The 15,808-nt window shown below is 39.2% G+C and overlaps 2 protein-coding genes across 16 annotated transcripts in view; both read left to right on the top strand.

Annotated features, from left to right (window-relative positions):
• Positions 1-15,808, top strand: part of LOC311144170 (uncharacterized protein) — a 106,689-nt gene that overhangs the window by 52,271 nt on the left and 38,610 nt on the right. The window lies entirely within an intron of this gene.
• LOC311144171 (uncharacterized protein) lies at positions 1,172-5,871 on the top strand. Of its 15 annotated transcripts, XM_084180177.1 has the most exons (7): positions 1,263-1,870; positions 2,417-2,498; positions 2,937-3,025; positions 3,291-3,756; positions 3,914-3,986; positions 4,057-4,285; positions 4,494-5,871. In XM_084180177.1, exons 2-6 carry the CDS (start codon positions 2,477-2,479, stop codon positions 4,079-4,081), a joined length of 675 nt encoding a protein of 224 aa, XP_084036303.1. In that variant the 5' UTR covers positions 1,263-1,870; positions 2,417-2,476; the 3' UTR covers positions 4,082-4,285; positions 4,494-5,871. The 15 variants fall into 15 exon arrangements, 2 of the variants coding, with proteins under 2 accessions (XP_084036303.1, XP_084036304.1); XR_014614474.1 differs by lacking the exon at positions 2,417-2,498 and having other exon boundaries at positions 4,211-4,285; XR_014614477.1 differs by lacking the exon at positions 2,417-2,498 and having other exon boundaries at positions 2,937-3,098; positions 4,211-4,285.

Below are 15,808 nucleotides of genomic sequence, written 5' to 3'. Positions count from 1 at the left end.
AATCACATTGTATGATTTTTAAGTAATTAATTTGCATTTTATTGCATGACATAAGTATTTGATACATCAGAAAAGCAGAACTTAATATTTGGTACAGAAACCTTTGTTTGCAATTACAGAGATCATACGTTTCCTGTAGGTCTTGACCAGGTTTGCACACACCGCAGCAGGGATTTTGGCCCACTCCTCCATACAGACCTTCTCCAGATCCTTCAGGTTTCGGGGCTGTCGCTGGGCAATATGGACTTTCAGCTCCCTCCAAAGATTTTATTTTGGTTCAGGTCTGGAGATCATACAATGTGATTTTCTATGATACAAATTACAGACCTCTACATGCTTTGTAAGTAGGAAAACCTGCAAAATCGGCAGTGTATCAAATACTTGTTCTCCCCACTGTATAAGTTATGCGAGCTTATGTGCCGAGTACATTACGATGTTACAGGTGTCAAACTTATGGGCATGTGGCAGCAGTATGTAGGAGGGAGATTCCAAGGTGTGAGTAGTGTGCAGAAGGGCATGAGACAAAGGAGTGTGAAGCAGTGGGGAAAGTGGTGGTTTGTGCTAATTGTAGGGGTGGCCATGGGGCTGGGGATCAGACATGTCCAGTACGAGAGAAGCAGGTTGAGGTTTCCAGGGTAAGCGTAGAGAAGAAGTTGTCCTATGCGGAGGCAGTGAAGAAAGTAGAGGAAGAGGGGTCAAGGGGGGGGGGGGGGGGGGGGAGTGGTGAGAGTAGGAGATATGTACCAGTACAGTGGGATAGGACAACAAGTGATATATGTTTCAGTAAGATTGGGTTTTTAGCGTTTATAGCAATGGTTATTAATTGTACTGCAGGGATGGAACGCAAATCGAAGAAAATTGAGGATGTGGTGGCAGCTGCAGAGAGATATTTGGGTATGCGAGACTTGACAGCAGAAGAGTTACAGGGAGTATTAAGTGGTGATGTCCCATCATTTCAGGTTGAGGGCAGGAGGTAGGAGTGAGTATATTTAAATAGTGGAGAAGGGTGGGGTTAATTATTAGTAGTAGTTTTGAAGTTGTGAGTGTAGTGTTAGATGGTAGGATATTTCTTTGCTTTATTTTATTTTTCAAGGAAAGAGAAGGGAGTTGTACTCCAGTCTAGTAGGTGGCGGTAATGCAACAAATTGGATGCCAACCGCCGTTAAACCTCATTGAAGAAGAACAGTCCTCACAGGCCGTTAGATGTACGTTTTTACTTTGTTGGTGAGATGAAACTGCCACATTTCTGAAAGGTGTTATTGTAGTTCAGAATTGCAACACAAGATTTGTTCAAGAATAAATTGTAATCGTAACATGGTGTTTATGTTCACATATTACATTTCACCTTAACGTTTCATGCATGGCTTTTCTTACGATCCTAACAATTTAGGTATGGATTTTCTTACTATGCTAACGATACGTACGTTCAAACTTTTGCGGGTATCTCGCTTCATAGGAGGGTGAGAGAGGGAGGCATCCGCACGATTTCAGCCATCCACATAAAGAAATGCGGGTGCAGTTATTGAACTGGGATCATTTTCACGCGGGGAAAATGTTTACAGCCTGACGTCACAATCAGAACACGATCAGAACGATTGGGAACTATTTCACGCTGGGAACATTTTTACATGACACGTCGCATCGGAATCAGAGCTCTCGACTCCTTGCTTGCTTACTTAGGCTAAATGTTGTCGCCCATAATTTTGTTTCTCCTTTGAAACATTCCCAGGGCGTTCCAGAGGGAATGATAACTGGAACGTACACTTTCACTTTCACTTTCTAGCCTACAGAACTGTAAAACTCGGACCGAAGGAAATGGCATTCAGCTTTTTTTGGAAAGTTACCATACCGTTTTTGGCTTATTTTCTTGGTGAGTAGCCTTTACTAAGGTTTGCCCGGTAAATTGATTTGTAACAAAGTAATTTGTCCGCGGTTTAGCCATTGAGCACTTCGTTAAATTGCTGCGTGCCGCAATGGCAGCCCAGATTTCAGGGTGTGTTAAGTGGTTGTGTCCCATCCTTTAAAGCTGCTGGCATGAAGTAGGAATACATAGATTTAAATAGTGGAGTATGGTAGTTTTTTTTGTGTGTGTGTGTGTGTGTGTGTGTGTGTGTGTGTAGTGTTAGATGGTAGATTATTTGTTGTATTTTTTATTTTTTAAAGCGAAGTATAAGGGAGTTATACTCCAGTCTTGTAGGAGGCGGTAATGTAACATTTATTGGATGGCAACCGCCGTTAAACCTCGCCGAACAAGAAGAACAGGCCAGAGTGGCTCGCTTGAGAGTGTGCAGGCAGCATATATAGCAGCATTTTTGATTGTGCGTCAAGAATTCAGCATAGCAAGTTTGTATGAAGGTCTGGTTATTAAATGGGTAAATAGGTTAATCCATTCTCCATTTCATGAATTAATTCACAGCTAAATAGTAATATGCTCTTGTGACAAACAAACTCTGCTGCCCTGTTTCCAATCGTCCACATGGCTGGGAGAACCTATTCAAGTAAGTAATTACATTTCGAAAATGTAAAAAGACCCGATGTAATATGAGCTAACCAGCTACAGTGCAGGCTAACTCAAATGAGCTGCTAACGTAGCTAGCTAGCTAGCAAACTTTACATACTGTATAACTAGCTAGCTAAGTGAATTAAATATCACCAGCTACCTAACTTCATATTAGCTATCTTGATGTATTATTTATCATTGTAAAAAACAAACTCCAAATGTATTTGTAGGTAGCTAGCTAACAGCCATGGAGGAGGGCGAAACGATAGCAGCCCCAACTGTCAAAGTGAGAGAGTAGGCTATTCTGGATAGGGCAGGTACTTTTGTGTAGTTCCAGTCCCTAGAAGTGAGGACAGAAGTAATAGTAGCATAATATTCATTGCTGTCTAATTTGAGTATAATGAAGTCTGTTTCTTGTGACGTTTTCTGTCCTCAGATATAGAGAGCTGTGAAAGCCTGTCTGCAGATGAAGAGTTCCCAATGAACAGCAGTGGTTCTCAGTCCTGGTCCTGGGGACTCAAAGGGGTGCACATTTTTGTTTTTGATTTAGCACTACACAGCTGATTCAAATGATCAACTCATCATCTAGCTTCAAGGGGTATTTATGTATTCATTTGACGCTATCCTTGATATGATCCTGCTGTTGTCACATGCTACACATGCGTGTGCACATGCATCTATCTATCCAATGTTATCATGATTTGTTATAAGAGATATTATACTTTAGTAATCCACAATGACCTGGTGATGTAAATGTCTAATAATGACATTATCTTCCATATTCCTACAGATACCTTGCAACTGGAGATTCCTTCAAAACGATTGCCTACAGTTACCGTGTAGGGCACTGCACGGTTGTGTGACCAGGGCCATCTTGGACTGCCTCCTGGGGGAATTCAGGCATGTGAAGTCTACCTGTGTCTTGCATAACTTCATGAGGACAGACACGAGGACCAGGAGGGGATATGCAGTTCGCTGCCGTGTGCCAGAGGAGAGGTCTGCTGCACTGCAGGATGTTTCAAGGATGGGGGCCAACAATGCAGCGCGGGAGGCAATCCGTGTGCGGGAGATCTTCACCTCCTACTTCTTCGAAGAGGGTGCTGTTCCCTGGCAACACCATAGACTACACTATGCACAACCAAAGGCTCTTTTAAGAGCCATCCACACTGCAATAAGAGTATTCTTCCATTTACTTAGCGATGTCAACTGCAGTTATTCAATTCCCAGTTTCTCTCTCTTTGATTTCTACTTCTCAGGTGAGGGTGCTGTTCAGGTAAGGGTGATGTCTGTACAAAAACAAAACAGGCTCTTTTAAGAGTCACCCATATTGAAAACATTTAGAACAATTAGACACCCTATAACCCATACCTACACACTTGGGTATCAATCTGATTGATGGATTGTGTTGTGCAGTAAGCAGGCTCAGGTGTATAACTGGCTCCTTCCACCTTCAAAGAATAGGCAAGAGGACCAACCATGGAGAATAGTAAGACACTTCGTTATTTATATAACTACGCTATATTGTTTGTCCTTGTGTGTCTGTGCATGTTTTTCAGTATAAAGTACTCTGCAATCACTTAGTGTGGACACCAGGTGAGGCCACACACACATATTCCTGTTGAACACTGTCTCTTTAACTACCTTATTTTCTCAATAACAGTCTCTCTCCTTCACTTCATCCCTCTCCCCCCTTCTCCCTAAATCCTCTAGGTTATATCAGCTGTGTCAGTTAACCCCTCCTGCATCTGAACTGGCTGACACATAGAGGGCACAGCATGATCAGAGGTGAGCGGTCACATGGTTGGGTCAACAGGAAGTATAATTAAAGAGATGCTTTACATTGAAATACAGATAGAGATGTAGTAGTCCCAGAGTTAATGATCCAAGGTCAGTTTTGCATTTAACCTCCTGATGATTATGATAACTGAGAGTGTTAGAATAAAAAAACACAAGGCTTAATCATGCTCTCTCTTCATCTGTCTCTCGTCTGCAGGTATGTTTTGATGTGAGAGAGGATGCCAACCCTCAGTCTCGTCATTGCCACCTCACCCGCTCTTAAGATAACCTTCAGGCCAACTGGGAGGCCAAGGCTGGTTAGGAGACACAGCTAGAGACAGTTATGTAATTGTGATGACCTGAGAGAATATGAAGTTTAGTAGCACTGTAATTCATTAATCAAATGCTGTCTTCTCTGTTCTTACCTCTTTCCCTTTGTCTGTCTTTTACCCTCTCACACCTCACTCCCCACCTCCTCTTTCGTCTTCTGTTATTATAATGCACACCAGATGTGCATTGAAGTACAGATTGAACTTGTACTTATAATATTACTATGTATTTATTACACTTGGATAATTCACTTCTTTCAATAAAGTGTTTCACATTCTCTACTGGAATTGGTTCACATTCTCTACTGGTTGAAATTCAGGTCTCTTATTTGATTAAATACTACACCTATCCTGTGTCCTCAAATCAGTGCAGATGAAGAAAATTAGATATTGAGATGAAGGTGTTTTAGAGTATTTACATGATGCATAGTTTGTGTATATATGAATTACAAATCAGCCTTTAACTAGTTAAATCATGTGTTCTCATCTATTACATAGTTACAATGTGTAACCAATGATAAAGTGTATAATTGTAGTACATACATGCAGACACGGCATCATTCAAAGACGAGATAGATACTCCTGGTATTGGATATGACTGAAAAAGAATATCTCACAGCCATTCATACCTGAACCACACCTTTATTTGCCAAAGTAGAGTACATGGTCAGTATACTGGCTACAATGTGAGGAATTCATGCTTGGCAATAACTACATGTATATACGACTTGTATCCTTGGCACAATAAAGTTGTATTATAGTCTACTCAATCCATAGGCTTCATTGATGCCATTCAGACTGTTTTGAAGTCGATAGCTGAGGTTCATAGCTAGCTAATATTGAGATTATATAATATTGACATGTAACAGTCATGTGTGTAACAGTAATTTTCTGCAATTTCTTGGGGATTAATGATTAACTGGTGGAAGCAATTAAAACCACTGTTCTGAACTAATATTTATACCAAATGTTTTAGGATCCATACACAGATCGGCTACATAGCTAGTTACACATCCATAGGCGTACTCCTGAGTGGCGCAGTGGTCTAAGGCACTGCTTTGCAGTGCTAACTGTGCCACTAGAGATCCTGGTTCGAATCCAGGCTCTGTCGCAGCCGGGACCGGGAGACTCATGGACGGCGCACAATTGGCCCAGCGTCGTCCAGGGTAGGGGAGGGAATGGCCGGCAGGGATGTAGCTCAGTTGATAGAGCATGGCGTTTGCAACGCCAGCGTTGTGGGTTCGATTCCCACGGGGGGCCAGTATAAAAAAATTAAATAAAAATGTATTCACTAACTGTAAGTCGCTCTGGATAAGAGCGTCTGCTAAAATGACTAAAAATGTAAATACAGGTATTTTTATCCTTCATTACACAATAAGCAAGAAAATAGTTAGCTAACTACGTTACATCAGCTGCATTTCATGGCAAATATCAGCAAAAAAAATGTCTGCAGCATTGAAGGTCCCTAAGAACACAGTGGCCTCCATCATTCTTAAATGGAAGAAGTTTGGAACCACCAAGGCTCTTCCTAGAACTGGCCGCCCGGCCAAACTGAGCAATTGGGGGAGAAGGGTCTTGGTCAGGGAGGTGACCAAGAACCCAATGGTTCCTCTGTGGAGATGGGAGAACCTTCCAGAAGGACAACCATCTCTGCAGCACTCCACCAATCAGGCCATTATGGTAGAGTGACCAGACGGAGTGAGCCACTCCTCAGTAAAAGGCACATGACAGCCCACTTGGAGTTTGCCAAAAGGCACCAAAAGGCTCTCAGACCGTGTGAAACAAGATTCTCTGGTCTGATGAAACCAAGATTGAACACTTTGGCCTGAATGCCAAGCGTCATGTCTGGAGGAAACCTGGCACCATCCCTACGGTGAGGCATGGTGGTGGCAGCATCATGCTGTGGGGATGTTTTTCAGCGGCAGGGAATGGGAGACTAGTCAGGATCAAGGCAAAGATGAACGTAGCAAAGTACAGAGAGATCCTTTTTTTTTTGTTTCTTTTTTTTCTTTTTTTGGGGGGGGGGAATGGATCAGCTTAATATTGCAGATAGATTGTATCTTCTATCAATGTAATTGTCTGCATCACTTCCAATCCCCCATGTTTTTTTTATTTTTTATATATACAGTGGGGAAAAAAAAGTATTTAGTCAGCCACCAATTGTGCAAGTTCTCCCACTTAAAAAGATGAGAGAGGCCTGTCATTTTCATCATAGGTACACGTCAACTATGACAGACAAATTTAGAAAAAAAATTCCAGAAAATCACATTGTAGGATTTTTTATGAATTTATTTGCAAATTATGGTGGAAAATAAGTATTTGGTCACCTACAAACGAGCAAGATTTCTGGCTCTCACAAACCTGTAACTTCTTCTTTAAGAGGCTCCTCTGTCCTCCACTCGTTACCTGTATTAATGGCACCTGTTTGAACTTGTTATCAGTATAAAAGACACCTGTCCACAACCTCAAACAGTCACACTCCAAACTCCACTATGGCCAAGACCAAAGAGCTGTCAAAGGACACCAGAAACAAAATTGTAGACCTGCACCAGGCTGGGAAGACTGAATCTGCAATAGGTAAGCAGCTTGGTTTGAAGAAATCAACTGTGGGAGCAATTATTAGGAAATGGAAGACATACAAGACCACTGATAATCTCCCTCGATCTGGGGCTCCACGCAAGATCTCATCCCGTGGGGTCAAAATGATCACAAGAACGGTGAGCAAAAATCCCAGAACCACACGGGGGGACCTAGTGAATGACCTGCAGAGAGCTGGGACCAAAGTAACAAAGCCTACCATCAGTAACACACTACGCCGCCGGGGACTCAAATCCTGCAGTGCAAGACGTGTCCCCCTGCTTAAGCCAGTACATATCCAGGCCCATCTGAAGTTTGCTAGATTGCATTTGGATGATCCAGAAGAGGATTGGGAGAATGTCATATGGTCAGATGAAACCAAAATATAACTTTTTGGTAAAAACTCAACTCGTCGTGTTTGGAGGACAAAGAATGCTGAGTTGCATCCAAAGAACACCATACCTACTGTGAAGTATGGGGGTGGAAACATCATGCTTTGGGGCTGTTTTTCTGCAAAGGGACCAGGACGACTGATCCGTGTAAAGGAAAGAATGAATGGGGCCATGTATCGTGAGATTTTGAGTGAAAACCTCCTTCCATCAGCAAGGGCATTGAAGATGAAACGTGGCTGGGTCTTTCAGCATGACAATGATCCCAAACACACCGCCCGGGCAACGAAGGAGTGGCTTCGTAAGAAGCATTTCAAGGTCCTGGAGTGGCCTAGCCAGTCTCCAGATCTCAACCCCATAGAAAATCTTTGGAGGGAGTTGAAAGTCTGTGTTGCCCAGCGACAGCCCCAAAACATCACTGCTCTAGAGGAGATCTGCATGGAGGAATGGGCCAAAATACCAGCAACAGTGTGTGAAAACCTTGTGAAGACTTACAGAAAACGTTTGACCTGTGTCATTGCCAACAAAGGGTATATAACAAAGTATTGAGAAACTTTTGTTATTGACCAAATACTTATTTTCCACCATAATTTGCAAATAAATTCATTAAAAATCCTACAATGTGATTTTCTGGATTTTTTTTCTTATTTTGTCTGTCATAGTTGACGTGTACCTATGATGAAAATTACAGGCCTCTCTCATCTTTTTAAGTGGGAGAACTTGCACAATTGGTGGCTGACTAAATACTTTTTTCCCCCACTGTATACTCCCCTTTATTACTTTTCAACCCCACCATCCTTTCCCTACTTGGAGTAAATTAGTGAACAACAATGCCCAGGCGTCTACTTCCGGTCTATACTTACTATCTACACCTTATGGACAGAGTTCATTTTACAATAATTCTATTATATATATATATATATATATATGTATTTTTATTTTTATTTTTTGCTCCTGAACTTCTTCTACTCTCAACCTCTCCGATCATTTTCATGGTGTCCATCCGGTTTGCCATATCTTTCTAACTGTGCTCCTTCCCAAAAGCTCCCAACATACAACCTATATACTTATTATGGACACAGTATGCTTACATTATTAGCTATCTTTGTTATTATTTGTTGTTATTTGTTATTAGTCCCATCCTTCAACTCTATTCAATACCTCCCATCTATCTCTTAACACCATCCATATAGGATTTCTATTTGCCATATATATTTCGACCGTACTGTGATGTTTTACAAAAATTCTGAACCTTTCTATTCTCATTGCTTCTACAGATTGTGAATTAAAAATAAACATTTTTGCTAAAAGTATTATTATATTATTGATTGATTGACTATGACTTTTCAGATCACCCAGTAATGCTATCTGCAAGGTTAGTTCCAGGTAAATATTGCAATCCTTTAGCCATTCCTGGACCTGTGTCCAAAAACAAGCTACAAATGGACAGAACCAAAACAAATGATCTAATGATTCTGTCTCTTCACAGCAAAACCTGCAGAGCTGGGAAGATTGTATCCCCCATATAAATAACATTCTATTGGTAGCAAGAATTTTATATAATAATTTAAATTGAAAGATTCTAATTTTTGAATCCGGTGTCGTTTTGCGTGTCAGTTCATAAACACTATGCCATGGGATCGGTACGTCAAAGATCTCTTCCCAACTATTTTGTAATCTATATGGGACGGCTGTCAATCCTTTGGTCCTTAAGTGAAACTGATATACTTTTTTATTTATCACAGTTTTCCTTAACCAATTATGTTCTTTAATGCAAGGCCGACAGACAAGTTCCTTACTTTCTCCCCCTTCCACTTTCCTCTTCCACTTTTGCGGTAAGGCTGCAATTATTTGGTTGTAATTTTGGGTAGAGCAGACATTTCCATATGTTTTTATTAGCTGCATGTGCGACATAACTCCACCAGTCCTACCGATGATATCATTTACGAAGATTATACCTTTTTTAAACATTCTGTCAAAAAATAAAGGTTTTTTGTCAATTAGTATATTTGAATTTAACCACAATATTTGTTGCATTATTTGTTCTGTCGTTTCTGGAGGATTAAATTGAAATTGCAACCAACTTTCTATGGCTTGTTTTAGAAATAGTGACATTTGGGAGATTATTTCCTTTTCAAATAACTGAAAGTGAGAGGTTGTAGTCTGAATAAAGGGAAAAAGGCCTTTCTTGAACATTGGGTGAGACAATCTTACTAATTTGCTTGAGAACCAGTTCGGATTTAAGTATAACTTTTGTATGACTGAAGCTTTTAGTGATAGGTCTAATGCTTTAATATTTAATAATTTCTGTCCTCCGAATTCATATTCATTATATAAATATGCTCTTTTAATTTTGTCTGGCTTGCCGTTCCAAATAAAATGGAATATTTTTTTCTCATATAATTTAAAAAACTGTTCGCTAGGCGTAGGCAAGACCATAAGCAAATAGGTAAACTGGGATAATACTAAAGAGTTAATCAGGGTGATTTTTCCACAAATTGACAGGTATTTTCCTTTCCATGGTAGTAAGATCTTATCTATTTTTGCTAACTTTCTATTAAAATTTATTGAAGTGAGATCATTTATTTCCTTTGGGATATGTATTCCGAGTATATCCACATCACCATCAGACCATTTTATTGGTAAACTACATGGTAATGTAAAAAATGTATTTTTTAGTGATCCAATACGTAATATAGTACATTTGTCATAATTTGGTTGTAATCCAGAGAGGTTAGAAAATGTATCTAGATCCTCTATGAGGCTGTGGAGGGATTCTAGTTGTGGATTTAAAAGAAAACATGAATCATCAGCGTACAATGACACCTTTGTTTTTAAGCCCTGTATTTCTAATCCTCTGATATTATTATTGGATCTGATTTTAATAGCTAACATCTCGATGGCCACAATAAATAGATATGCCAATAGTGGACATCCTTGTTTCACTCCTCTTGACAGTTTAAAACTTTCTGAGAAATAGCCATTATTTACTATTTTACACCTAGGGTTACTATACATGATTTTGACCCATTTTATAAGAGATTCTCCAAAATTGAAATGCTCCAGGCATTTATATATAAACCCCAGTCGAACTTTATCAAATGCCTTTTCGAAGTCTGCTATGAATAGCAGGCCTGGTTTCCCATATTTTCCATAGTGTTCTATTGTTTCCAATACTTGCCTTATATTATCTCCAATGTATCTTCCATGTAAAAAACCTGTCTGATTAGAATGAATAATATCCGACAATACCTTTTTAATTCTATGCGCTATACATTTTGCTAGGATTTTTGCATCACAACACTGAAGTGTAAGGGGCCTCCAATTTTGTAAATGGACTGGATCTTTATATTTTCCACTTGTATCCTGTTTCAGTAATAATGAGATCAGACCTTCTTCTTGAGTGTCAGATAATCTACCATTTACATAGGAGTGGTTAAAGCATGCTAATAACGGTCCGCTTAGTATATCAAAAAAGGTTTGGTATACCTCGACTGGTATGCCATCCAACCCTGAAGTTTTCCCGGACTTAAAGTCTTTAATTGCATCCAGAAGTTCCTCCTCTGTAATTTCACCTTCACATGAGTCTTTCTGTGTGGCTGTTAATTTGACATTATCAATAGAAAAAAAATCTCTACAATTAGCTTCAGTTAGAGGAGATGGAGGCGACTGAAAAGAAAACATATGCTTAAAGTACTTTGTTTCTTCCTTCAAAATATCATTTGGTGAATTATGGGTGACTCCGTCAATTGTAACCAGTTTCATTAAGTTCTTTTTGGTAGCATTCCTATGTTGAAGATTAAAAAAGAATTTTGTGCATTTTTCCCCATATTCCATCCAGTTTATTTTATTTTTATAATATATTACACTTGATCTTTCTTGAATAAGTTTCTCCATTTCTTTTTGTTTTTCCTCTAATTTATTCTGAGCCTCTATGTTACAGTTTTTATTGCCATCTATCTGTTCTGTTAGATTTTCTATTTCCTTTCTTAGTATAAACTCTTTTGACCTAAATTGCTTTTGTTTTCGAGATGAGTACTGAATTGCATGGCCTCTAAAGGCACATTTAAAGGTGTCCCATACAATAAGGGGATTCGCTGTACCTATGTTATGTTGGAAAAAGTCAGTTATAAATTCCTTTGTTCTAATTATGAATAAATTATCATCCAATAGGCTTTGATTAAATTTCCAATATCCTCGCCCACGTGGAAATTCAGTAAGAGTAATGTATATGCCTATTATATGATGGTCCGACCGCATTCTGTACCCTATCAACACTTTTTTTACTTTTGGTGCCAACGAGAATGAGATAAGAAAGAAGTCAAGACGACTAGCTTGATTCAGTCTCCGCCATGTATATCTCACTAGATCAGTATGATTGTTTGTGGTGTGATTTCCTTTACGGTCCATTGAGGTATTTAAAACCGTATTATAATCTCCCACCATAATAATATAGTCTTGTATTGCTTGTAGGCTTGATAAATTATTATATATATTTTAAAAGAAGCATGGATCATCATTATTTGGACCGTATAGATTAATGAGCCAAATCTGTTTATGGTTCAATAACATATTTTAAATAATCCATCTACCTTGCGGATCTGTTTGAAGAATTTGCAGATTCGGATTAAAATGATTGTTAATTAATATCAGCACCCCTTTGCCCATGGGAGAAGTATTTCCCCTCCCCCAGTCCTTTTTCCACACAACTTCATGTAAAATAGTTGAATGAGTTTCCTGTAAACAATAGATATTATATTCTTTTAGCAGGTAAATACTGATAGTCTTTTCTTATTATCTGCTAAACAATTACAATTATAACTGGCTGTACTTATTTCACCATTTACCATAATGAGATACATGTTTCAATTCTATTTACCATAATATCTGCTTGTAAATTTACCATTAGAAAGTACCATAATGATTTATTGTCTATACAGCTATACCATGCACTGCTACTGAATAAACCTCCAATTGTTCTCCACTATTCCACCCACTAAAACCTCCCCCCATCCCAAGTTGGATTGTCGTTCCAGTGACTGGCAGACCACCCCTGTCCACCTGTATCCCAGGGCCTTTGAGAGATTGGGACCCATCCTTTAAAAAGAGCACACAGTGCCACCCACAGAACAGAAGCAGATTAACTGCCAAAAGCATTTCCAACGCACTCATCTCGATTGTATTATATACAGGTATACAAAAAAGTGTGTGTGTATATATATATATATATATATATATATATATATATATATAACAAATCTTGTATATCTTTATTTATTTCCACAATTAACTAATACTATGCGTAATAATGTTGGTAGTGTTGTTTCTAAAGAATAATGCTAATTATGCTGTTAGAACAAGGAGTCCGCTTACACTGCACTTTGATTATAAAGGTTTATTTATATCACAAGATTTCAACGTAAGTTTACAGACATCTGCAGGCATCTGGAGAACAATGACCCAAAATAATATGTTGTTCTGTCCTCCTTTGTCTCAACCAAGTATTTATAATCTTTAACATGATATGGGTGGTTTTCCCTAGAGACCAATCCCATGACTCCACACAACAGACTTCCTCTGTTTTATGGGGTGCCCCTATAAAACTGCTCCCCAGATGCTTCCCTAAGCTGAATCAACATCCTCCAAGATACCATTTGCAAACGTTAGCAAAGTCATAAATTCCTTAGACACCACAGTAGTTCATACAAATAATTGTTACCTATAACCAGGATTGGCATTACAAAAATTACATTTTTGGCAAGCAATCATTATTTTGGCAAACAATTATTGTGATTCATCCTGTATTGTCCCTAACATAATTTCCCCAAAGCAACAGATGTGGGTTACACACACACAAACATACACTCCCCACCCTTCCCCCATAAACAACCACAAGCTCAGATGTTCAACAGTTGTTCCATCCCCGAGCCCAACTCAAGAGAATACTTAATGTGCGAATGCATATACAGTTGTAGCTGTTTGAGAAGGAATGCAAAATTGAGCAAGACTGGGGAGATTTGATTAACCAATGTCAAGTCCTAGCTGATGGCGCTCAGATACACCCCCCTACCCTGAAACACACACACACACTGGTCCACCATTGTGACCATTATCCCAAGCATCTCTGTGCAGTCAGACCACCAGGGCCACAATAATTTGCCCTCTCTCTGATTGTCCGAGTGTGACCCCCTCCCCATGGGTTACTGCAGCTAGTGTTGCCAACACTGCCACTACCTGGGTGGGGGCACCCCACCGGCTAGGTAGAAGGTTATCAAGGTTCTCATTAGCAGCTTTGAGAAATTCCTTGTATATTATGTTCACCCATCCAGGGGCTGTGGCTTTGTTGGACCAACCCTGCCAGGCAGGCTCTTGAGAGGGCAGTGCTGCTTTAGTGGGTCTCTGACCGCGTTTATCTTTCTTTCTTGGCTGCATATAGGCTACTTGCAGTAGGCCTATAAAAACAGATAAGGATTTCTCCTTATTGTTTGGGTTGCTCAGGTGGGTGTCTAGGGCACAGGGTTGGGGACTGCTCCATCATGATAAGACAATAAATAAATAAATAAATAAATAATATTTATAATCTATTTTAAAATGTATATCCCATATCTGAACAAAATGTAAAGCTCTCTGTCACAACTCCTGCTTGCAGACACACATGGGCTCTGGCATTTGAAACCATTTTCCTTTTTCACTCACTTAACTTCAGACTTTTCCAAACACAAAAACACACACCCCACCTTCCATCACAATACACCCACACTGTGCCTTCTATGGCCTCTGTTTGCTGTGTTTTTATCCCTACCATGTTGATTCCTATCTAATTTTGGGCTTTTAAGTTATTTTGTGTTCCAGTTCCTTATATTTGAAGATGTATTATTTCAATAATTATCCTTTCTTCTAATGCTGTCTTTTATCTATTTATAAATAATAGAAACAGAAAGTTGAATACTAATTGTTTTACAACATTCCCTATCTTGAATGATAAAGTGTATTTGTAGTTTATTTCTTTATGAATTGTTGTATTTGATTGTTTTCCTGTTGTTGTTTTATTACAATCCCTACCATGGATAGTATTGGGTGTTCCATTATTAAACTCATCTATGGGAACTTTGCATGATTTAGAATAGCATGGAGTATTCTTGGTGTCTCGGAATAGTTGGTTATCAATGTACAATTTATCGACTACAAGAGCTACACGTTTCCCTTTAAGTCTATTCACCTTGAAGAGTGGGTACAGAACTGCAATTTCCTTCAGGAACTGATCGTTCATGCCAGCGAGTCTTTTGCCCAGGCTTTTAACCATTATTTTATCTTTAAAGAATGCAAATTTGGCAACGATTGGGCACTCGTATCGCTGTCGAATTTGATTTTGTTGACAGTATCGCCTGGGATCTGTAGCGCTTTAAGGAGGAATTCTTTCACCACGCTTTCAGGCTATTCACCCTCATTTTATTTTATACCAGTAAGTACCAGACTTTCTCGCATGGATCTAGTCTGTATTCCAAGTAAGGCTTCTCTCAGATACATGTTCACCTTTTTAAGTTAATTAACCTCCGTTTCAATAGTATTGACTGTGATGCGAAAAAAGAAGAAACCTGCACACTGCTTTTGCTAGTAGCACTACTCTTTATTAAGCGTTACGTATCGGCTTCAAGGCCTTGGTCAGAGCTAGTATTGACTGTGCCTTTTAGCTTGTTTGTTTCTTTCTCCGTTGTCGCAGCTTTTTCATCACTCATTTTGAGGCTGGCCTTTATATCCTTCATTTCTTTACTGACAAGTTCAAGTACGGCCAATTTATCATTTATTGATTTTAGCAGGTCGGTTTCCACTCTTACCATGCTAGGTGGTGAAAAGCATAAATCATCGGTGTCTGTCGAGGAATCTCTTAGTTTTCGCTTGGAGTTTGGTTCTCCATTTTTTCCCTGGTTCCTCTCCGACATGTTTTGACCTCGAATGCGTTCGTAATATTTATCAATTAAACTTCTCTAGCCTTATACGTTTTTTGTGGTTATTATCCAGCTTGAATGTTATTGCCCACAAGTAAATGGATCAGTGTAGTGCTACTATTTAGTCAGTTTTAGAGATGATGAATATTGCGATTTCTCATGAGGCATTCTGCACCGCCATCTTCAGTGTGCCATCACTCTCTGAAGAATGTCTTCGGTGGGGTGGGTAATTGGTAATACCAAAAATAAATACAAAAAGTTGTAGTTTCCAACATGCCATTATTCTACATA

The sequence above is a fragment of the Coregonus lavaretus genome (genome assembly GCF_964263955.1).
Source record: "Coregonus lavaretus genome assembly, chromosome: 16".
Lineage (NCBI taxonomy): Eukaryota > Metazoa > Chordata > Actinopteri > Salmoniformes > Salmonidae > Coregonus > Coregonus lavaretus.
This window is presented reverse-complemented; position numbering and strand designations above follow the sequence as displayed.

Excerpts from the sequence above, each read along its gene's own strand:
- LOC311144171 (XM_084180177.1), top strand. The coding sequence starts at position 2,477 with ATGGCTGGGAGAACCTATTCAA. Across the intron at positions 2,499-2,936 it reads GGCTGGGAGAACCTATTCAA|ATATAGAGAGCTGTGAAAGC; the intron begins GTAAGTAATTAC and ends TTCTGTCCTCAG. Across the intron at positions 3,757-3,913 it reads CTTTGATTTCTACTTCTCAG|TAAGCAGGCTCAGGTGTATA; the intron begins GTGAGGGTGCTG and ends TGTGTTGTGCAG.